The sequence below is a fragment of the Ursus maritimus genome, unplaced genomic scaffold (assembly GCF_017311325.1).
Source record: "Ursus maritimus isolate PB19 unplaced genomic scaffold, ASM1731132v1 scaffold_17, whole genome shotgun sequence".
Lineage (NCBI taxonomy): Eukaryota > Metazoa > Chordata > Mammalia > Carnivora > Ursidae > Ursus > Ursus maritimus.
In genome coordinates, this window is record NW_024424119.1 from 52,280,927 (window position 1) to 52,304,124 (window position 23,198).

Consider the following 23,198-nt stretch of genomic DNA (forward strand, 5'->3'; position numbering starts at 1 on the left):
TCCTGCTTGAGAAATAGGCAGTTTCATTTGCTCCCCCTGAGACTGCAGCTCCCTGTTTTCTTATTTCCCAGGAAGGGTGGGGTGACCTTCAGGCCAGTTCCTCCATATTCAGTAAGTTCCTGTTTTTCTAAATAACTTGCTTTTGGGGCTTAACTCCCTGACTTGACCCCTCATCTGTCTTAATTACTGCTGCATCCCCCAGTGCCTGGGACCAAGTTAAGTGCTTAATAAATATTGGTTGAATGAATGAAGTAAATGACCTAACTGGTGTGTTTCCACTTCCCTGAGTTCTGGGTGGCTATTTATACTTCATCTAAATCTCTAAAGCCCGTTTTTCCCCTTGAACAGGACTTCCAGTTTCCCAGCCTGACATGAACTCCCAGTTGGAACAAAGGGAAGAAGGCCCATGGATGCTGGAGGGAGGAGGCCTGAGGAGTACCTGTCCCGGTAAGCGAGCAGGCACCGAAGCCAGGGAGTCTCGAGAGCAAAGGCCCTTTTGAAATACACATTAGTGCATTTGATTATTTTAACAACCCCATGAGGTAGATATTATTACCCCCATTTTACAGATGAGGAAATTAAAGCTGAGGGAGGCCGACTTGCTGGTTCAGAGCTTCACGGCTAACAGGTGGCCTGGCTGGGCTTCGAAGCAGGGTCTCTCTCATTCCAAAGCCCACTATTCCACACCTCTTCCTGACAGAGTTCCCCTGGGCTGGGAGACGTTTGGGACCACAGGTGGTGTTGCTGGCCTCTGGCGGACAGAGAGTCGTCTTTGCAGGCCGAGCATGTTCTCTGCTTGGGGTTCACCTCACTGAGGCTCTCAGGGGCCCACCTTTACCCGTCCCTCCAGCTGTGGCACCTGCTGCCGCTCCCCTCTCTGGCCCTTCCTTGGCTGCCTTCTCTCCCTCTACGTGACCCTGCTAGAATTTCCTAAAGGGCTAATACCAACAATCTCAGGAGAAACCAAAGGGAAGCCATAGCTGCTGTGTATCTCTTGCTCCTCGTCCACGGCTGCTCACTCCACTGCCACCTTCACGCTTCCGCCCCCTGGCAGGGCCTCAGAAGCTTCTCCCTGGCCTTCCGGCCACTTCTGATATTTGGAAACTTAAAGCATCAGAAGTACAAATGAACTGAACAACTTGAAGGTGACAAAGCTTTAAATTTGTTTAAAAATGTAGCCTAATGCTTTATATCTTACTTTCTGATTCTTCTTGCTGAAAGGCCGCAAAAACAAAGCCTCTGGCAGATTTTCTGCACAGTCGATCAGAACTCTTCTCCTTCCCATCTTACTATCTGCTTTCTAAACAGCCTGTCACATGTTACCTCAGCCCTCTTGTTACCCAGGAACCACTCAGACTTGCTGAAATCCTTCCTTTACGGGAGTCACAGTGGTCCCGCTGCTTCCCTCTCAAGGCCCTCTGCTGCCAGCCCCATTCCTGCCGTGTGGGGCCTTTTATCCCGGGCGGTAGGCCCCACGTAGAACTTCGGAAATAGAATGTGGTGTGATGTGGCTAGGGCAATGGCTGCGCTTCTGGGAAACGTTTTCATCACAGCCTCAGAGAGTTTCAAGATCCTAAAGAGGTCAGATCAGCACGTTGTTAGAAACAACTTGGGAAGGGGTGTTAGCACCCACAGTCCCCACTCTGAGGTATTAGAATATTGGTGTAGACGCAGGTTTGGATGTGGACCCATGAAAGATGGGCTTTCAGGTCCTGGCTTACCACTTATGAACTGCATGGTTTCAGAGTAAGCCACTAAATTATGTGGTCGCTTGTGTCTCTATCTAAAAAATGTAGATAACCAAATCTTATTTTACAAACTAATATACATGTAAAAAACTTATCAGCTGTGGAGTGCTGTAGTAGCCTTATGATCCTGATGTAATTGGAGAAAAGTTTCAGTCTGGCTATTGGAGTAACTAATACCTTTAGAAAAATGTACCATTCTGGGTCCCTTATGTGTTTTAACTCATTTAATCCTCACAGTAATTCTGTGAGCTACATTTACAGATAATACATCCAAGAAGTAGATTAAATAATTTGCCTGCGATCAGGTAGCCAGTAAGAGGTGGAGCCAAGATTTAACCCAAGCTAGCCGGGTCAAGATTCCATGCAGAAATTCAAATAAAGATCACCCAGGACTAACCTTGCTATTCTCTTCTCTGAGAAATAAGGTAGAAACCGAAAGAATCTTCAGGAAAATTGACCCCTGTGAAAAGAAGCTCCGTAGCCCTCCCTGAAATTCCACCCCCTTAGTTGAAGCCCCAGTGCCGGAGACAGAGGTGCAAGGGGCCTGATGCTTCAGTTTCCCAATAGTATACAGTACTCACACTAGAAAGTTTTCTCTTAAAATGAGGGAAATCCCAGAAAGGGTTAAGAATCATTAACTCTTCTTTTAAAAAAAACAAACCTATTTTCTGATGATAAAAGCAGTGTTATTCTGTTTAAAATGACTTTTTTCTAGTAAAATAGGTTGAGATTTGGAACAGGATTTAAAAAATCAAGGTACCCTATCATCCCACCACACAGAGGTCCCCTTCCATCTTCTTCATATAACAAAATACAGTGATATATTTTTGTTTTATAAAGGTGTTGCTTTTTTTTTTTAAGTAATTTCTACCCACCCCGCCATGTGAGGCTCGAACTCATGACCCCGAGATCAAGAGTCAGAAGCTCTAGCGACTGAGCCAGCCAGGTGCCCCCTAATGGGGAGGCTCAGACCAGAGCTTGCACATTTTTCTAAAGTAGAAATAACAGTGTGTAAGTTTACATGCTCCTTTTTTCATGTAACAGTAGGTTTCTTTTTATCACTGTATATTCTCTGAAAAGTTTTTATAACTTTTAATACTGACATTGGAGAACATTAGAAAATACAGATAAGCATTGAAGAAAATAAAAATTGCCCCTGAGGCCACAACCCAAAGACAACACAGTTTACACTCACACTGTGTATCTTTGCAGTGTTTTCTCAGTAAATACCTTTCTGCAGAAGGAACTATAGTGTACCCATTCAGACATGGCCTCTGATTGCTAAATAGGGTCCCTCTATTAGCCATATTACGGTCTTTCCTTTATTAAACATCTGTTTAGGTGTTTGCTTTCCTTTAGCAAATAATGCTGTGAGCACTTCTGTCAACACAGCTTTGTGTAATTTCTTATTCGTTCCTTAGGATAGATTCTTACAGGTGCGGTTCTCATGTCAGCATTTTAAAGACTCTTGACACATGCAACCAGATTGCTCTCCAGAAAGGTGGTCCCAGTGTATGCAGTCACACCAGCGTGTGAGATCTCATGACGCTAGAATTCTGAAATCTAGCTGATTCGATAGGTGAAGAATTCATCTTGCTGGCATTGATCATCAGCTTTTTAAAGTGAATTATTTAAACCTGGTAAGCACATTGCCTAAAACCACACCAAGAATTGTGAGACTAACGAGACACGTGGAGACTGTCCAGTAGTCGCCAAAGCAGAGCACAGGATCAGAAATACGGAAGGGAGCATTACGCCGGAGGGAGAGCAGGGTCAATGTCTGTAGCCCTCGCGTTTAGGAAAGGGAGGAAAGCGTGCTAATATATCTGAGGAGCCGTCTCGGTCAATATTTACGGTTCAGAACAGAAATGTGAGGCAGCTGTTCTGGGTGCAGGGGCTGGGGCATCAGACCTGTCGGCACAGGAGCTCAGCCAAACTCCATCAGCCTTTTGTATTTTGGTGGTACCTTTTCTTCCACTGAAGGGGGGGAAAATGCTTTTCTAAATATTTTTCAGACTGGAAGATTATGTCTGAATCACCACCCGAGCATGACATTTCTGAAGATTCATTCCAAGACACAAGTGTAGAGCTGCCCCCTGGGGAGTCAGAGCACAGGAACAGCTTCAACCTGAGACCAGTCCTTTCTCCACAACAGAGAGTTCCTACAGAAGTGAGACCCCAGAAGTGGGAAACACATACAGAGAGCTTCAGGAAGAATCCCCCTATAATTAAGCCCCACAGAGCAAAACCATACACATGTAGCGAGTGTGGCAAAGCCTTCAGTTACTGTTCTTCCCTTTCTCAGCACCAGAAGAGTCACACTGGGGAGAAACCCTACGAGTGCAATGAATGTGGGAAGGCTTTCAGCCAGAGCTCGTCTCTAATTCAGCACCAGAGGATTCACACCGGAGAGAAACCCTACAAATGCAGCGAATGCGGACGAGCCTTCAGCCAAAACGCAAACCTCACCAAACACCAGCGAACTCACACGGGAGAAAAGCCCTACAAATGCAGTGAGTGTGAGAAAGCCTTCAGTGACTGTTCAGCCCTTGTTCAGCATCAGAGAATTCACACTGGAGAGAAGCCCTATGAATGCAGCGACTGTGGGAAGGCCTTCCGGCACAGCGCGAACCTCACAAACCACCAGAGGACCCACACGGGGGAGAAGCCGTACAAGTGCAGCGAGTGTGGCAAGGCCTTCAGTTACTGTGCCGCCTTCATTCAGCATCAGAGAATCCACACCGGGGAGAAACCCTACAAGTGCGGCGCGTGTGGCAAGGCCTTCAGCCAGAGCGCGAACCTCACAAACCACCAGAGGACCCACACGGGAGAGAAACCCTACAAGTGCAGCGAGTGTGGCAAGGCCTTCAGCCAGAGCACGAATCTCATCATCCACCAGAAGACCCACACTGGGGAGAAGCCATATAAATGTAACGAGTGTGGGAAATTTTTCAGTGAGAGCTCAGCCCTTATTCGTCATCATATAATTCACACGGGGGAAAAACCCTACGAGTGCAATGAGTGTGGGAAGGCGTTTAACCAGAGCTCATCCCTTAGTCAGCATCAGAGGATTCACACTGGTGTGAAGCCCTATGAATGTAGGGAGTGTGGGAAGGCCTTCCGGTGCAGCTCCGCTTTCATTAGACACCAGAGACTCCATGCTGGAGAGTAACCGGAGATAGGACCAAAGTGGCTGGGGACCTGGCAGGAAATGCAGGTAGTCTGAAAACACCTGGAGACCGGACTTTTACAGTCTGGCTCAGAGCCACGTGCAAAAGCACCACGAATAAATAGTCCTGATTTTACATACGCAGGTGCAAGGTCTCAGGAGCGCTCTTCTTTCTCAACCCTTCAGGAAGCAGCAACAACTCAACTCAAGTTATACTGGAAATTTACCTGTATTCAGTGAGGCCAACTTTTTTGTATAACAAGCACTCCAGAAACCTTGGTTTGTAAGGAGTAAGTGATCAAGGAGTGAAGGACTGGTTCCTTCTGGAGGCCAGGTATTTTGGTGATGGTTCTTGAATGAGGGCTATTAAAAGAACCAACACTGGACAGGAATGAACAGTTTCTCCAGAATAGGGCCAAAGAGGATTTGGGGGGAGTGACTCAAGGGAAGAAGATTCTACATGCTATTATCTCATCGGGTGGGGGAGGGATATCCACTCTTTAAAGCTCTCTATAGGAAAATCTAGACACTGCTAGCCCAGTCTCTGCTTGAGATGTTCAATGTTTGCTGCTGCTGTAAAGGAAATACCCAGAACAGGGTGAGGGTGTCCAGAGGAAGCCAGTGAAATGCCTCAGCAAGGTATACCCCTCTGTGGAGCCCCTAGGACGACCTGATGCCTATCCTCTTTCCCTGGTTCATAGGCCGATGGGTCCTTCACTTCTCTTCCCGGAGTGGAGGTTTCCTTTAAAGCAAGATTTTCATTGTTGGCCTTTCTCTTGCCAGGTCCTAGGACTTGTCTGACCTACCAGCCTCTCACCCAGCCGGCATGACCGCCTCTCCACAATAAGTCCTTGTGGTTTGGGGTTAGGTAACCATTTGACTTCAGAGTCAGATTCAGCTATCACCCCCCAAGGCCTCTAGCTTTGGTTTCTCGGTCACTTGGCACAGGTCTGGGAAGGCTTATCCTTCCCTCATTCACCAGTGTTCTAGGGTAATCCCTCCCACCACAGTTCAACCCTGCTTGTGGGGGAGGGGAGATTAAATCCCACCTGCTTTAAAGGCCTAGTGACAAAATTATGTGGGCAGTACGACCAATGCCGAAGACATTAAGTTCTTGGGTTAATTATTCCTAAACACCCCCCCCCCATTAGGCTGGTAGCCAGAAGCCCCTCTAAGCTACTCAGGTGTCACTCACCCCAGTACCCAGGTATCTTGGTTCATCCTTCCATCCACCACACACTTAGAAGTAGAAAGGAGTGTCATGAGCTCAGTCAAAATGAACAGAACTATTTGAAGAGAGACTCAGGAAAAGCAAAAACATGCCATTAGAAAATGACTCTTAAGAACTCAAGACAGAGGTCGGGTTCCTTTGTTTCCCATCAGTGCTTCTGAAGCTTGGCTGTATACCGAACGGACAGTGAAGGCTCGCGTGCACTAAGGGCCACGGGCCCCTGGCCCACTCAAGACTGACTGGAATAGAGATTCCTTGCCATGCATTCATGTTGAGGTACAAGTTTTCTTTTGGGGGAAGAATTTTCTTCTTATGAAGAGTTCTATGCATATACGTGGCCTACAAAAAGCCCCGAGACTTCCTTTCTAGGTGTCTTCTCTAAGCTAGTCCCATACAGGGCAGCAATCTGTCACCCAGAAGGAGCTCATTACCCAAATAGCTACTTCTTCCACAGGTTCTGCCACCCTGGCCCCACGGGCCCACCATCTGACCACAAAGGAGCTAGTTCCCCCACAGAAGAGGCTGCATCAAAAGGTCCACTGGTTGTCAAATGATCCTTTATTGAAATATTTTCCTTTGTAGTTAACTCTGTGGGAAAGAAAAAAGAAATGTGTCAGTAGGACAAAAAAAATCTTAGTCCACACCCACTACTGACCATTTCTAGAACTGTTCCATCCTGTCTCCATGAATACTTTAGCCTTCCTCCCGCTCTTGCCCTGCTTTAGGCAAGTGAAACAGAAGTCACTTACAGCTGGGCATTCCACTGCACCACTGTTGATGTCATCTATGATGTCATGAGGGTGGCGGCCATCAACATTGCAGCCCACAGACTGGGCCGTCCCCAGGATCTCTTTAATGGTTCCTAGAATTAAGAAAATAGCATCAGAGGAGCTCCAGTCCCTCACAATCCTCAGATAACCACGGGGAAAATACCTGGGAGTTTCACAGCAGGCAAGGAGGAATTAATCCTATTTTATGGAGTGACATTCCTCCTCCAATCCAATCCAAGATTCAGAACTCCATTTAGTTACATAAGATCTAAATGCAAAGTCTCCATGGGTCCCTTATAACCAGATTTAAACACATCCAGCCCCATTCACTGATGTCAAGCCATTCTGCACCCCAATTGCGGGTCTTACGATAACGTCCCTTCAAATTGGGAAATGCTACCAGTGAATACACCCCATATAACAAGTCAGGTGGTTCCACATTGTCCACTTACCAGAGAGTTCTCTGGCTAGAGATCGGTGTCGCATCTGTCGGGCAATATTGACAATCTCATCAAAAGTGATATTTCCACTGTGCTTAACTGCAGAAAAGAAAAACAGCATAAGCTTGGTCACAACCCAAGGCCAGAGCAGACGACATCACGCGCTCCCTCGTCTTTATTCCAGGCTGTTCCCATGCTTTCGGCACAGAGTTATCCACATGAAGAACAACCCTGTTTCCTAAGCTGGGGTTTACTATCAGCTCACCACTGGACAGCACCAGCCGACAGAAACTGACCCGGTGCAGTGGCGGGTGGCTGGGGCAAAATCAAGTCTTTGCCGATATTATACGGAGGAGATGGTTTTAAACGTGAAAAAAGGCAAGTTTAGGTCACTGGGGTTAAGCTGTTCAGAGCATTCACCAGCTCACAAAGTGGTCTGATTACTGGTGTCATTATCACTTACTTCACCCTACTCTTTGCCTCCTGCATGCACGGAGTAGGGCCAGCCCCGTGCTGGGGACTGGGAAGAGCCACAAGACACTTCCTGGTGGTGCCAGGCTCTCTTAACAGGTTATCAAATCCCTCTGCGTGCCCCCAGGTGTCGTTAAAGGGAACACTTGCCACTAAGTTATCACACTCAGTAGACACCACCACTCACAAATTACCAGGAAAAAGGCCACTCACTGTTTTTCTGCTTCTTTCTGTCTCTTGGTGGTTCCTTGAGGGCTTTGATAATCAGGGCAGAGGCAGAGGGTACCACTTCAATCTGCAGAAGAGAGTCTCCATGTGAATAAGCCCTACGCCACCCTCCAATGAGACTGTCAATCCTGCCATGCACCCTGGCTCTCAAAATACACGGGCCAGACTGGGTTTGCTGTACATTCTCGAGTTATTTCCACCATCTGAAACATGTCCTAGCCCAAGAGACACCAAGTGATTTCCCCAATGTCACACAAGTGACGAGAGTTAGCATTAGGCCCACATCTTTGCTTTCTTGATCCACGCTCTCAAAAAAGCCTTCCCCACATTTAGAATTGCCCTCAGCTCACCACTGGTGGCAGGTGGCAACCCCCCCCCCCCAGGAATCCCAGAGGGTTGCCCCCTCGGCCCTCCTACTCAAACCAAGTACCTGGGCCTGTCTGTTTTGAATGGTCAGTTTCACAGTAATCCTTAGACCCTTCCAATCACCGGTTGCCTTGGCAATGTCATCACCAACCTTTTTCGGAGACTAGAGAAAGAAAGGTGTATCATCACACTGTGCTCTAAGTTTAAGTGCAGTCTGAAAACCCATCCCTCCCCCTTGGCCAACACCCCAAGCCAGCACACAGGGCACTGTTTGAAGCACGTTAACTGCACCTACCAAATCAAGGCATGGCTACCGCAGGGGCAGACACTGGAGAGATGAGGCTAGAGGTGAAGTTTGTTTGGGGCTGCAGGCCCAGGGTCATAACATGGCAAAGTTCCTTACCTACCTACCTACCCTCCCATAAGGACCCATGCAATAATGTACGTATTTCCAAAACTGGTTACATTCAAATCACCTAGAGAGTTTTAAAGACACGAGGTTTCTCCAAGGATGGGAACTGGGCATTTACTACTTAGACTTCCTAATAACCACCAGTCTAAACAGGAAAGATGTTCAGCGGGTGCCAGCTAAACGGTGGGCCAAGGAAACGTGCCAGACACCGGTTAAACAAGACCATGTGGGAACAATGTTTGGTTCAGGAGACCAGTGTCCAAGGAATAAAAGCCTAATGATAGCCAGTGAAATGCAAGCTCAGTAAAAGCATAAAATGGAAAAGTGGGTAAACAGGGATCATCAGTGAAGCTCGTCCTATTAACGAGGTATACAAGCTACTAGGTAAGTTCACCAGGATCTTAACCACACCCCATTTAATCTTCTTCACCGATACTTAAGCCTATCAATGATAAGCCCATTTCCCTGACTAGAAAACACAGGCTGCCCAGCGTCACTAAGCTACTCTTCCAAACCTTCCTGCAAGACCTCTGGCCCACCCCTCAGGTAGGTCGCAGTTAAGATCTTGACCCAGGGGAGTGTATCAGCACCCTGCAATCTCGTACATGACCTTGCCATGGAAGCACTTGCACTTCAGAGGCTCAGAGGTGTAGTAGGGGTTTGCCAATCCGCAAGCGAGGAAGGCACCTCAGATCCGGGCTCATCTGCACAAGCCAGAAACCGCCCTCCACGAGGATGACTTACCAGACCCAGCGGGCCGATCTTCGGGGCCAGGGCAGACGTGGCACCGACCTCGCCACCGGTGCACCTCAGGTACACTGGGAGAAAGAAAACATCAGTGTCGCTGCAGAGGGAGCCCCCGCGCCACAGCCTTCTCTCCGAATCTTTCTGGGGCTGGCCACACCACTTGTCAATTTCGGAACAGCACCAAGAGCCTCAGCAGGGAGCCAAGAAGGCCACCCAACCCGCAGCGGGCGAGCCGCCTCCTCCCTGGCGTGGACCGCTCCGGGCGCCACGTGGGGCAGCGGTCTTCGGCTGAGCTACGGCTACCGAGGCCTGCACCGGGCCGGCGTGGAGGCAGCCCGGCCGCCGGCCAACCCAGTGGAGGGGGGAAGCGCCCGGGCACAAACCTTACCCTAAGGCGTGCGGGTTGCAAAGCCACCACGGGTCGTCCGGTCCTCCCTCCCCATTTACACGTGGGGAAGCTGAGGCCCAGGATGAGTCCGAGACTCGGCCAGGACCTCACAGCGCCCTGATCGCAGCGCTGGAAAGGTCTCTAGCAGGCAGCAGCTTAAAAGCCCGGCGTGGGAAAGGCAACGGCGCCTGGGCCTGAAGCCCGACGGGCTGCGGGGAGAAGAGATGCTCCATCTCGCACCCCAGCCACATCTAAAGCACGCACCGACTTTGATCTCGTTGGGGTCGAACTTAGGCGGCATGGCGGAGGTGGCTGGTGTCGGATGAACCCGGATTCGGGACGACCGAAGACAGTTGCACCTTTGCCTCCTCCGAGCCGAAAGCCAAAAGACCGGATGGCCCTCTGACTGCGCCGGATATAGGCAGGAAAGCGCGACTGTCGCGAGAACCGTCGGCTCCGCCCACCCTCCCAGCGACGCCCTTTCCGCCATGTTGCTTGTGGGCAGGTGCCTGAGGCTGACCGCTGGAGAACCCAGCTCCGCGGTGAGTTGTAACTAGGGGCTCGGAAGGGGGGATTCGGGGAGGTTCGCCCGGGGGGGCAGACAAGAGAGGGCTGCTCCAGGGTCACTCTGTTCTGTAGTCTCCCTTATCGTGAGGGTCACCCTTTGGTCCCGGTGGCCCAATGGCAAATCCCCGCCCCTCCCCTAAGGGGTCCGCACCCCGGTTCCGAGACCCTAGGACAGTGGCGACCACCGGCCCCCTTTCAGCTCCCTTGTGATGTATGCATTTTGGTTATCGAAACAAATTCATTCGGGTCTGAATTTGGTCCAACTCTTTTTTTTTTTTTTTTTTTTTTTTTTTTTTTTTTTTTTAAGGTCCAACTCTTAATTCCAAGATTCTATGGTTCTCAGAGTCTCAGACTTCGTCATCCTGGTCTGCATGACTTTCTGAGATTCTGAGTTTCGGTCCCCAGCTCCTGCGTTTGGAGGACACCAGACTCCGGCTCCGCCCGGGCTCGTGCCCGGTGGTCTGCGACCCGGTGTCCATGACCAAGCCCTACGAGTGATCTGCCTGCCTTCGGGTCCACCCGTGGGAAGGAGCATCGGTGCACCCACAAAGCCAGGTGGGGCTCTCCCCACTCCAGCCTGGGGAGAATGGGTGTGGTTCTTCCCATTGGGCTGGACGTCGGGGGAAGGAATGGATGAGGGGTGGACATCGGAGAGCAGGTTGGGAAGAGCTGATGTTATGGGAGGGCTGGAGAAGAGATGGTCACTATGGGGGAGGTGGTGGGAGGGCTGGATTTTGGGGAGGGGATGAGAGAGGGTTAGTCCTTGGGGAGCAGAAGGGTAAGACTTGTCATCAGGGAGGGATGGGGGAGGGCTGGTTTTAGACTATTCCCCATCCCTGCTGGCAGGTGGGGTGACAAGAGGGGCCTGAGCCAGCTCTGCAGGTTGGCAGGCTCCCCGGACTGCCCACGCCCCTATGGGCGGAGACCTGTGATCTCTACCCCTCCCCTTGAGGGCTGGGTGCGTATCTTCTTCAAACTGCATCTTCTCCCTAGCTGTAGTGAGCTCTGAATAAGTATTTGTCAGATGTATAGTGCTATGTGGCTGACATTGATTGAGCAGTGATTATGTGCCGGGTAATGTGCTATGAATTTTACATATATGAAATCACTGGATCCTCCCAGAACCAGGTATTGGTAAGATTATTATACAGAGAGGAAACTGAGGCTCAGAGAGATTGAAAAAAGGTGACATGGTTGGTGGATGGCAGATCTGGGATTCAAACCCAGTTAGTTACATTTTTTTTCTTTCAATTTTTATTTAAATTCTAGTTAGTTAACATATAATTTAATACTGGTTTTGGGAATAGAATTTAATGATTCATTACGTATAACACCCAGTGCTCATCATAACAAGGGCTGTCCTTAATACCCATCACCCATTTAACCCATCCCCCACCCACCTCCCTCCATCAACCCTCAGTTTGTTCTTTATCGTTAAGAGTCTCTTATGGTTTGCCTACCGCTTTTTTTTTTTTTTTTGCCTTCCCGTACGTTCATCCGTTTTGTTTCTTAATTTCCACATAAGTGAAATCATATAGTATTAGTCTTCCTCTAACTTACTTATTTCATTTAACATTATACACTCTAGCTCCAGCTGTATCATTGCAAATGGCAAGATTTCATTCTTCTTGATGGCTGAGTAATATTCCATTGTGTATATATACACAACATTTTCTTTATCCATTCATCACTGGATGGACATTTGGGCTTTTCCCACAGTTTGGCTATTATTGATAATGCTGCTATAAACATTGGGGTGCGGGCGCTCCTTCTGATCACTACCTTTGTGTCTTTGGGGTAAATACCTAGTAGTGCAATTGCTGGATCGTAGGGTATTTCTATTTTTAATTTTTTGAGGAACCTCCATAAACCCAGTTACATTTCATCTCAAAGCCTGTGCTGTTAACCATAGCTTCCCTGGATGATTGCTTCCTGGGCCCACTGATATCCCTTATCAAGCACTGATATTTGCAGATCTGGGTAGGCAGTAAGCACCTGGCGTCTGAGTTCAGGACACTGTAATTAGTGTGGGCTAAGGTATTCGAGCATGAAGGAGTTGGGCAAACCCCACAGTATCAGGACTCAAAGGAGCAGAGCTCCACACTGGTTTTGCTACAATCCAGGACGTAAAACCAGATCACGGAGCTCATCTGTCCATTTCATCACTTTAAACTGAGCTGTGATGACAATCAGATGGCACAGTAGCTGTGAGAGTGGTAAGGTGTCTGAGGACGGCCTTGGAATTTTTGTTCAACTAAGAGATCTCTTTGCTTATGATGTAGCTGATGCCGTGTTTGGCTTGCCGATGCCGCTCTGACAGTGTTTCAGGAACTAGAAGCGATTCATCAGGCCCGTCTGTGACTCATTCTCAAATAGCATCCTTAGAAAGACCTGCCGTGCTGGGCTCGTGGCACAGATGGGTGGCTGAGATGGACGCAGACGCTGCCATCAAGGGTCACACAGTCCAGCAGATGAGCTATGTGTTCTGTGTCAGTGTGCTGCCTGTCCCGGGTGTGACAAATTCCCCAGGCCCTGATTTCTGTCCAATGCCCTAGAGTCCTGAAGATTACTCCGGGGGGAGAAAGAAAGAATGCCGCTCTTCTTCCGGAAGCGGAAACCCAGTGAAGAGGCTCGGAAACGCCTGGAGTATCAGATGTGTCTGGTGAGGGAAAGTGGGTTTCCTCTGAGTCCCGTCTCCACCTCTGCTCTCATGGAATGGGGCTCCACACTGCCCCCAAACATGCCGCATGCTCCCTTTTTCCCATCTGCCTCCCTGACCCCCAGAGGCGATCTGTGACTCAAAGCAGACCAGTGAGGCCTCCTGTCTGGTACTTGGGAGTGCCTTCCACTTCCCTCCCGAGGGAACTGATGGCAGTTGTCATTACTTGTTCGTTTGCTCTTGCGTGCTGGACCCCAAGCCGCACTGAAGCAGGGATCATTGGTGCACCTGCAAAATGGATTAGTTGAACCAGACGGTGTCTGTGGTCTCTTACAGCTGCTTGGTCCTGTATTTCTTTGGCTGGTTTGTCTGCTCCGCAAGGGTGTTTTGTTTGAACACATTTTTTATTATGATTCTTTTTATCCTCAGGCCAAAGAAGCTGGGGCTGATGACATTCTTGACATCTCTAAATGTGAGCTCTCGGAGGTAAACTGGGGTGGTGTTCTGGCTGTGAATTTGATCTGTCCTTTTTTCTTGGATCACATGTCCCTGAGAAAGACAGATGTGGACTGGGGCTTTTAAAACACCAGAAGCATTAGTCAGGTGAAGTTGTCTTGGATTTTGTTCTTATTCAAAAGAATTGAGATGATCGGTGGCCTCAACATAGCCTGTGAGAATCAAGGAGTCCAGAAAATGTACCCGCAGATTTCTAGGGAACTGGAAGAATCTAGGTTTCTCCATCCTCTGCCTAGCACCAGAGATCTTTCTTTTGCCCCGATAGAGCTCATGATGGGGATGGTGTGTGCGCCGGGGCCGGGCAGGGCAGTCTCCTACCAGCTGATTGCAGGGGAGGGCTGGGGAGGGCTGACCACATCCCAGCAGCATTCCTCACCAGCCTCCCCCACCACCCTCTCTGCTTAGCGCTGCCCTACCCATGAGGATTTGATCACCTCCTGCCCCATGGCTCCCTCACATGTGTGCCACTCAGAAAACAAAAGGCAGGAGGGAGGCACTGACTCTTCTTTCTCTTATCTTAGATTCCATTTGGGGCTTTTGCAACATGCAAAGTTCTACAGAAGAAGGTGAGGGGGATCTTCGTTTTCATAGACTCGTTTATTGCACATTTACTTGTTTGAAATCAGGTGGGACTTTCAGGCACTGTCTTCTTGGCGTAGACGTCTCCCTTCTCCTTGATTCTCACCCTCTCAGCTTGAAGCAAGTGTTTGCACAGTTAGAAGAGTTGGGTTTGGTGTCAGATGGTCCTGGGTCACATCCTGGCTTTGCCCCTCGTGAGTTGGGCAACTTCCGCCAACTCTGACATCTGTTTCTTCATCTATGAAATGAAGACATTCCTAGTTCTAGTTCTAGTTCTCTCACAGAGGTATCATGAGAATTAGAAGAGTGACAGGTAGGGAGGGAGGTAGATGGAGACAGGAATGCACCGGGTATGATGCCTGCCGCAGTAAGCACTGGGTGACCTCATTGTTCATAGTAACGAAAGCTGTGCTTATTTCATTCTGGTCACCCAGCCGAGACTAAGAATGGAATGAATGATTTTTCAGAAAGGCATCGCAGCTTTGACGTAGACAGCTAAGAGCATTCTAACTGAGTTATCTAATGGAGGGAGGTAAAAAGTGTTCCATACCAACAGCCTGGTGAGCTCCTTGCCACTAGAAGTTTCTATGCGGGGGTCGATGCCAAAAAAATGGCAACAGATGACCCGGATTGAGCACTGGACCCCAGGGCAGCCCTGGGCTTAGTGCTTTTTGTCTGTTGGTTTGTGAATCGTACGGCAGCCCTCGGAGCCAGGTACTTTCTTATTCTCTGTTTACCCCGTGAAGATGCTGACGTGAGGGAGGTTAAGGTGAGGACAGCTGCGCGGGGACCCTTCTCGGGATGGAAGGCAGCATTAGGCCTGGAAGACCCCTTTCATCCTTGAAATGACAGGCTTTCAGGTCATCTGACTCCACATTGGGAGGCTCTGCGATCCCGAGCCGCGTCCCCCACTGCGGTGTCTGGGGGAGCGGAGAGCACCGGGCAGCCGGGGTCCGCAGCGTGTCCTGCACCAAGCCGGCTCCCTGCTCGCGGCCGCGTGTGCGGCTAACGCACCGCAAATCTGTCCCACGCAGGTGCTGATTGTGCACACGAACCACCTCACTTCCCTGCTCCCTAAATCCTGCAGCCTCCTGAGTCTCGTAACCATCAAGGTACTGGGGCCCTTCTGCCAGGGGTCAGGGACACTGCCCGGCGTACCACGTGACAGCCAAGCTCCCTTTGTTGAAGTTCATGCCAGGCGGGCCTAACCGAACGGTCAGGCTGGGGCTGGATTAGCACAGTGTGGGGGGCACCTGAGTGCCGTGCATGGGGTGGGCTTACAAAGAGAAGCAGCCACAGGTTGCTTGCCCACCAGGTAGAGAGGCGAAGCCTAAACCCAGGGCAGGTGAACTCACAGAGAGCGTGAGTCTGATGGGCCCAAACAAGAAGGCCCCGGAGCGACGCCAGGCATCATGCGGTCAGTGAGTGAAAGCCCCGTGATCTGGGCTGACTTCCTCCTGACTGTCAGCCTCCCCAGGACAGGGACTGGGACGTATTCACGGTACACATGGCCCGTGACCTCGGGGTTATTCTGGCTCATGAACGTGAGCTGTGACAGTGGGTACACACAGTAAGAGGGAAAGGATGGCAGCACTGGGCATCAGAGTGGTTTTCGTAGTGAACTCTGGTCTGTAGGAGTTGGGGTGGTTTTTACTTCTCTTTATTGTTCTGGTCTGACACTTGTTATTTTTATAGTGAAACAAATAACATCTTATTTTTTAAATATATATTTTATACTTATGGATATTTCTATTTTATATATACATAAATGAAACATACATACGTCATTTATGCCTTTTTTGCTCATCTGTATTGCTCATTTGTATTGTTAAAAAAAATGAACACAGTTAAGCAAAGGAGGAAAAATGCCTGTCGTCTCACACTCCGGAGATCCACCGTCCGTATATTATTGCATATTTGGTAGTCTTGTCCTACGTAAATATGTATTTGTACTATGAGAGTTTTCCTTTTTAACATGAATACTTATCCATACCATTTCATAGCAAACTGTTTTCACTCAACGGCTAAAAATAAATATTTGATAAGAGAAGAAAGAAATGGTATATTCTCAAAAAGGAGCTGAGATGGAATGATCACGTGGTTGGAGAGGAGGGGCTGGTATTGTTTCAAGACCAGAGGAGGGAAGAGGCCCCGGCGTCTTCTCGCCTCCCGGAAGCCTGAGATCTGCGGGCTCTCTCAGTTGGCGACTGTGACCCCGAAGCTTGTCTTCCTCCTGCAGGTGCTGGATCTTCACGACAATCAGCTGTCAGCTCTTCCTGACGACATAGGGCAGCTGACCGCCCTCCAGGTATGGCTGCAGGACACAGAACACCTGCCTCTGATTGCAAGTGAGAAACTGCCCGAGCCTGGAGGATTCTGGCTGGGCTCTGGCCGGGGCCGCCCTTGGCGCCGTATCCGTCTGCCCGTTTCCTGTCAGGAAGCTCGGTGATGCCCTGGCCGTGGCAGTCTGAGCTGTGGGAGTCTCAATACCGTATTTTTGGCATGTGTTTTGGGATTTCATCATGAGCTTCCATGAGGAAGGAGGCAGGAAATGATGAATTCAGCACTCTGACTCATCCTGCCACTTCTGATCAGTCTTAGTCCCCTGCATGGCCACGTGGAACTACGCATCTCCCTCATATTATCTGTTGATTTCCTGCAGCCTCCCTGTCAGGCAGGGGCTGGCTTAGCCCCATTTGACAGAGGAAGAAGCAGCTTTCCTTCACACTTAGATTAAAATCCGTTCTCTGCACTGTGCCCCTTCAGACCCCGTACGATGGGGCCACCTGCTTTCCAGTCTCCTCTCCTGTCACCTTCGCTCCCCGCAGTCAGCTCTTAAACCCCCTCTGGCCCTCCTGCCCCACCGCGGCAGGGCCTCTCCATGCAGACATCTCCTCTGTCTGAGCGGCTCATCCTGTCTGAGCCCAGAGGTCCCGGAGAGCCCTCCGAGCCTCGCTGTCGAAGCGGATCCACCTCCTGCGCCCCTGTCTCAGCCCCAGCGTGTTTTCTTGGGAGCGCTACTGGCAGTGTGTAGTTACTGATGACGGGTGTGCTGATTTCACTGGGCCGTGTCCTCGGAGGGCAGCACCCCCGTCTCGCACGCCGCCTCCAGCGTGGAGGAGACATGATTTGGGTGAACAGCCCTACGATGTGGGTGACGTCGTTGCATTTTACAGATGGGAGAGTTGAGGTCCAGAGGGATGGCCGTCACCTGCCCAAGGGCACACAGAACACGTGGCAGAACAGTAGGAATTAGCCCTTAGGAAGCCACAGTGAACACCTGGGTGTAGGAGCTCTGGGGACTCTTTTTTAACGTGCGTATTTTTATAGGATCGTTGCAGTCATTGTTTTGTAACTTCTGGATACCCGACAATAACTCCTAAGCATCTTTTGGTTCATCAAATATTCATCTGCCACATTCTTTTTAATGACTGCTTAGCTTTCCATCGCATCCATGTTTAATGAGTACTTAGCGTGCCGCCCTGTTGGCCCCGCTCCCCTCCTTACAGCGGGAACGCATCCGGGAGGGAGCGCGGCCTGCGGGATCCAGCGAGCCTGCGTTCCCGACTGGGCACCACCAGCCGCCGGCCTCGAGGCCCTGGGCAGCTCCACTGCCTTTACGTAGCTCAGCTTCCTTCCCCCAACACTGGGATTTCTAGAGCCGCATGCTGCCTCCCCCAGGTCCCTGAAACTGCTTGGCCCTTCTTCGTCCTTGCTTGACTGTGGGGCCATCATGGGGTATTTTGTGGTCTGCATAAGTGATGGACCTCAGTGAGAACCGGGTCAAGGCCTGGCACTGCTCTCGGCACGTGACTTCACCGCTCTGAGCCTGTGTTCTCATCTCTCACGTGGGATCACAGCAACGGGCGCCTTCCTCACAGGGCTGTCGGGAGGAGTTAAAGGTGTGTGCGGCGCCCAGATGCTGCCTGGCCTGAAGCAGGGGTAGACACTGTTCTCTGCGTCTGCGTTCTCAGGTCATTTTTCCCTCTCTCTTAGGTATTGAACGTGGAAAGGAATCAACTGACGTATCTCCCACGTTCCATTGGGAATCTGACCCAGCTGCAGACCCTCAATGTGAAAGGTAGGGGCCAGAACGCCCCGACCCCATGACTTGCAGTCAGTTCGGGGCTGTCTCAGCCAGCAGCCACAGAGCGCTCTTCCTGGAACCCCTGAGCATGAGGACAGCCAGTCCTGGAGCGTCCCTATAAACTGGACTGACCCCCTGTTGGGGGGGGTCTGTCTCCATGGTAACCAGAGACATGGCATCTGGAGAGTTCCTGTGACTCTTCAGGCCCTTACAGAGAGGAGGACAGACAGTCCTGACAGCCGGGCTCCCAGACTCGGGCCCTCGTATTTGTAATAACGAGGAGCGGCCGGAGAGGCGGCCTAGCCGTCCGGCAGCCACAGTAAGGGTTCTGACAGCGAGCGCTTCACCCTCGGGGAGGAGCGCTTCCGCAGTCAGCGATGCAGCGAGCCTCCAAGTCCATGGGGTAGGGGCAGGGAGGTGTGCTCCCCACTTGACAGGTGAAGAAAGGAAGGAGCAGTGCCTTGCTCTAGACCACCCAGTGTGCTAGTTACAGAGCCCAGGGTCACATGAAGGGTGCTTGCCTCCCGTACCCCCAGCTCCCTCGTGTCCTCTTGTTGTCCTTAAGCACTTTTTGCACAAAATGCCTCAGTTTACTCACTGGTAACATCTAAATGATAATAATGATACCGTGTTTACTGATCACTTACTGTGCGACGGGCACTGTGCTGAGGGCTTCATATGCACAGTTTCATTGAACCCCTTGATGTTCCTATGAGCCCAAATAGTATCGTTATCCCCATTTTACAAATGAGAAAACTGACCCAAAGAGGTAAAGTCCGTTTTCCAAAGTCACCCAGCTAGTAAGTGGTGGAGTAAGAGCTTGAACCCAGGTCACTGAAACTGGGCCCCTGTGCTCTTCCTTGTAGCCTCAGGTCTCAGGACCTGCACATGCCCCGGGGCCAGAGCGAGGCACCCACGTGCCCCCAAGTCCTGGCGGCGTCAGGCAGGAAGCTTGTGGAGGGGCTTTGGGGGGTTGAGCTGTGCCACTGGGATCTCTCCAGATAACAAGCTGAAGGAGCTTCCAGACACCTTGGGGGAACTCCGAAGCTTGCGTACTCTCGACATCAGCGAGAATGAGATTCAGAGGTTACCACAGCTGCTGGCGCATGTCCGAACCCTGGAAGTAAGTGCGGAGCCGTTCTCGCCTGGGGTTCTCTCTGGCACACCCACCCCCCTCTTCCCACGTTCCTGAACGCCTGCCGTGGTCATGGGGCACTGGGCTCGGTCCTTAGGAGCTCGCAGAGAGACCGATGCCGAGCAGTTGTCGTTATGTGACTTTTGCTGCCATGATGGTGGCAGGAAAACACACTTCTGGAGTGAAGACGACGCTGAATCCTGGTGGGGTTGACACTTTGTGAGAGCTGTGGTGTTTGAGCTGAACCTTGAGAGAGGAACTCGCTTTGGAGAAGTAGACACGGGTTATGGAGCATTCAGGTGCAGGGGACAGTACGGGGAGTGCAGGAGGTGGACAGCGCGGGATGTGTGAGGGGAGGAGTGGGGGATCGGACGTGGCTGGCAGTTGCTGTGTCTGGAGGGCCCAGATCACACAGAGCCCAGAGCTCCGTGACGAGGAGAGCAGCCTCGCTTGGAGGTGCAGAAACGGGTTTCGTCCGAGCAAGGAGCGGGACAGGCCCTTCTTGGATCCCTGTATTGGTTTCCCTGGGTGGACGTAACAAAGTGCCACAGGCTGGCGGCTTGAACGAGAGGTTTATTCTCTCACGGCTCTGGAGGCTGGAAGTCCAGGATCAAGGGTTGGTTGCTTCTGAGCCTCTCTCCTTGGCTCCAGGATGGCTGTCTTCTCCGTGTGTCCTCACATCATCTTCCCTCTATATGGGCCTGTGTCCAAATTTCCTCCTCTTATAAGAACACCAGTCATACTGGATTAGGGCCCGGCCTGGTGACGTCATTTCAAACTTGTTTACCTCTTTAAAGACCTTATATTCAAATACAGTGATATCTGAGGTACAGGGGATTGGGACGTAGTATGTGTGTTTTGGGGGCGCACACAATTCAGGCCTTAACCGACACTGACACAAGGCAGCTTGCTCAGGGAAGGTGGGGGCTCTCACAGTCGTGATGACAAGACAGCCCACGTTTATCTGGTGCTTACGAGGCTAGGTGTCAGTTCCCTGAATCCTCAGGAACATCCTCGGGAAAATCCTGCCAGCCGGATTCCGCCGTGCCCATTTGCAGATGAAGACGCTGAGCCATGGACGATTTAAGGAGCTTGCAGAGGGTCCACACAGCTAGCGACAGCAGGGCTGGGATGGAAAAGCAGGCGGTCTGAATTGAGGGTCTGTGCGCTTCACCTCTGTGCAACTCAACCTTCTGGAACAGGGCCCTATCTATCCACGATGACACATAGTCTGGCCAAAATCCCAGAATCCTCTGATGAGCCATCAGTGAATTACCTCTCAGGCCAGACTGCTGAGCCTCGGCGTCTGTGTCAGAAGTGGGTGGGTGAGCATGTAGATAGCAGAGGAAGGGGGCTGACCCCAGCAGCAGGTCCCTCCCGCTGTGGCAGCCTGCCTGAGAAGGGACAGGATGCTCAGCCCCTCTCCCTCAGCGGGCTAGACAGTGTTGTCCAACAGAACTTTCTGCAGTGATGGAAATGCCCAGTGACTATGCTGTCTCAAGTCGGTAGCCACTAGCCACAGTGGCCCTTGAGCACTGGAAGTGTGACTAGTATGACCAAGGAAGTACATGTTTACTTGTACCTTTTTTTTAAAGATTTATTTATTTGTTTGGGAGAGAGAGAGAGTGTGTGCATGTGTGAGAGCAGGGGGAGGGACAGAGGGCCAGGGAGAGAAGCAGACTCCCCGCTGAGCGCAGAGCCCCACTCAGGGCTCGATCTCACGACCCTGAGATCATGACCTGAGCTGAAATCAAGAGTGAGACGCTTAAACCGACTGAGCCACCCAGGCGCCCTGGTTTGTACTGAAATAAACTGAGCCCCACGTGCTTAGTGGCCGCCGGACCCGAGCGCACGGCGCACGGCGGCTCATATTCTGAAGCCCTCGTAAGTCAGCTTGTGGGAGCTCTGAGAGTGACGTACTTGACATCCATTCTTCAAAAAAAAAAAAAAGCTTTTGAGCTTCTTGGTGGCACCTTGGACAAACCCTTTTTCGGGATGAGACCGTAAGCGGCCATTCTCGGTTAAGGCCCAGGTCTTTCTCACGTGTTGTCTCCTGTTGCCCATCAAACGGCCCTGCCGCTGGGCGATCTGGTGCCCGTTGAACTCTGAGGGAGCCGAGCCTCAGGGAAGTCGGCTGCCCTGTTCAAGGGCACACAGCTGGGACAGCACGGGCCGGGGCGGACAGTGGGGCCGAATGACCGCAGGCGTCGCTGTCCAGCTGCTGCCGCTGCCGATAACAGGGACGCCCGCAATCTGTGTGTCCCATGCGGTAGCCACCGGCCCCCTGTGGCTACGGTGCACTTGAAACGTGGCTGGTGCCACCGAGGGACTGAGCTTTAAATTCACCTTCATTTTAGTTAAAATGTAAACTTACATGGCCAGGCGTGGCTCGTGGCCACCTAACAAGGTGGTCAGCCCCAGCATCCAGCACGCTCTACTGTTGGTGACCGGTATTACCCATGTGGGTGAATTTTCTCTAGATGCGGCCTCTCAGGATGGGGTTTGCTGCTCTCAGGCCCCCCACACCCAGGCAGACTCCCCACTGCAGTGTGCGTTTCCCAGGTGGAAGGGCTGTGCTCACCAGGGCTGGGGGGCGTCTGAGCTGCTTTTCCACCTCAGCCACTTCCGACCTGGTCCCTCAGGCCTTCCCCTGAGGCGGGCCTGTCTGTCGCCGGCAGAGAGGGTATGAGCTCCTGAAACGGGCTTACGTAACTTCCCAGGAGGCCTCTGGGAAGAAGTGAGAGGATAGCAAGAGGGCTTGGTTCAACAAACACAACAGACGACCTCACAGCATGGCTGTGGGCAGCTTTGTGGGCATTTGTGTGAACCAGGTCCCCGTTTCCTGGGCCTCATAAACCTGGAAGCAGGTGCATTTGTGCCCGTATGAACATTGGGTTTTTTCTTACTTAAAAAAATCATATTGCTAAAAAATTCCAATTTCATGTTGAAAGTACCCCAGAATCTACCTTTTAGAGGAAACCATTTTGAGTTTGGTATATATTCCTCCAAATTTTATAGAATCTTATTCTATATGTTGTCCTACAATTTCCTATTTTACCCGCTTATTTATGTTTATCCAAAAACATGAATCACATGCTGACTGCACACCACACACTAGTTTAGGTGCTGGGGACGCAGCAGGAGCCAGGCAGGTAAGCGCCCCCGCCAGGCGAGGAGACAGTAAGCACGCAGCTTCGTAACTAAACCGGGTGCTTAGGGATTGTGTTGACAACACGTATAACGAGGTTCCTCTTGTGTCTGCAGACTCTGAGCCTCGACGCCTCGTCCATGATTTACCCCCCGCAGGAGGTGTGCAGTGCCGGCACCCAGGCCATTCAGCAGTTCCTCTGCAAAGGTAAAGCCAGCCACCCTGCCTCCTTTGCTCAGTGAGCAAGCGTGGACCCAGCAGCCCCCCGGTGCCAGCCCAGACTCAGGGGATGGCAGAGACCAGGGAGGCCACAGTCCCCACCTGCTCGGAGCTCTCCAGATCTGGCAGGAGACACAGGCAAAGCAGATGGTCACAGGAAATGGAATTACTGGTTAGGTTGGGGCGTCCGGGAAGGTCCGAGAAAGTGGCTCGGCCGAAAGCTGAGGACCTTTAGGACTTAGGAAGGAGAGGAGGCTGTTGCTGGTGGGAGGAGAGGCATGGTGAAGGGCCTAGAGGGTAGGGCGGTGGGAAGCGTGC

General features: G+C 51.1%; 3 protein-coding genes and 1 non-coding gene across 13 annotated transcripts in view; 2 read left to right on the forward strand and 2 right to left on the reverse strand.

The window, feature by feature from the left end:
* The window catches only part of ZNF79 (zinc finger protein 79), a 14,618-nt gene extending 8,205 nt beyond the window's left edge, over positions 1–6,413 (forward strand). For all 10 annotated transcript variants that reach the window (XM_008698744.2, XM_040631916.1, XM_008698745.2 and 7 more), the window contains 2 exons: positions 349–447; positions 3,764–6,413. In XM_008698744.2, the coding sequence (XP_008696966.1) occupies positions 349–447; positions 3,764–4,920 (1,256 nt within the window). In that variant the 3' untranslated portion in view covers positions 4,921–6,413. The remainder of the gene's footprint in view (positions 1–348; positions 448–3,763) is intronic.
* Positions 6,414–6,683: 270 nt separating this feature from the next.
* RPL12 (ribosomal protein L12) lies at positions 6,684–10,378 on the reverse strand. Its single transcript, XM_008698738.2, has 7 exons — positions 10,235–10,378; positions 9,580–9,653; positions 8,488–8,586; positions 8,043–8,124; positions 7,371–7,457; positions 6,898–7,010; positions 6,684–6,736 (listed from the first exon to the last, which is right to left on the reverse strand). Exons 1-7 carry the CDS (start codon positions 10,269–10,271, stop codon positions 6,731–6,733), a joined length of 498 nt encoding a protein of 165 aa, XP_008696960.2. The 5' UTR covers positions 10,272–10,378; the 3' UTR covers positions 6,684–6,730.
* On the reverse strand, positions 7,542–7,670 carry LOC121103206. The gene has a single exon (XR_005835358.1). It is a non-coding gene; the product is annotated as a small nucleolar RNA SNORA65 (small nucleolar RNA).
* Positions 10,379–10,438: 60 nt separating the features above from the next.
* The window catches only part of LRSAM1 (leucine rich repeat and sterile alpha motif containing 1), a 39,615-nt gene continuing 26,855 nt past the window's right edge, over positions 10,439–23,198 (forward strand). The window contains exons 1-10 of the mRNA XM_040631923.1: positions 10,439–10,512; positions 10,845–11,092; positions 13,093–13,199; positions 13,626–13,682; positions 14,234–14,278; positions 15,326–15,403; positions 16,531–16,599; positions 18,288–18,372; positions 19,380–19,501; positions 22,778–22,868. Of these exons, the coding sequence (XP_040487857.1) occupies positions 13,128–13,199; positions 13,626–13,682; positions 14,234–14,278; positions 15,326–15,403; positions 16,531–16,599; positions 18,288–18,372; positions 19,380–19,501; positions 22,778–22,868 (619 nt within the window). The 5' untranslated portion in view covers positions 10,439–10,512; positions 10,845–11,092; positions 13,093–13,127. The remainder of the gene's footprint in view (positions 10,513–10,844; positions 11,093–13,092; positions 13,200–13,625; positions 13,683–14,233; positions 14,279–15,325; positions 15,404–16,530; positions 16,600–18,287; positions 18,373–19,379; positions 19,502–22,777; positions 22,869–23,198) is intronic.

Excerpts from the sequence above, each read along its gene's own strand:
- RPL12 (XM_008698738.2), bottom strand. The coding sequence starts at position 10,271 with ATGCCGCCTAAGTTCGACCCCAACGAGATCAAAGTCG. Across the intron at positions 8,125-8,487 it reads TTCAAAACAGACAGGCCCAG|ATTGAAGTGGTACCCTCTGC; the intron begins GTACTTGGTTTG and ends TCTCTTCTGCAG. Across the intron at positions 7,011-7,370 it reads TCTAGCCAGAGAACTCTCTG|GAACCATTAAAGAGATCCTG; the intron begins GTAAGTGGACAA and ends TCTTAATTCTAG.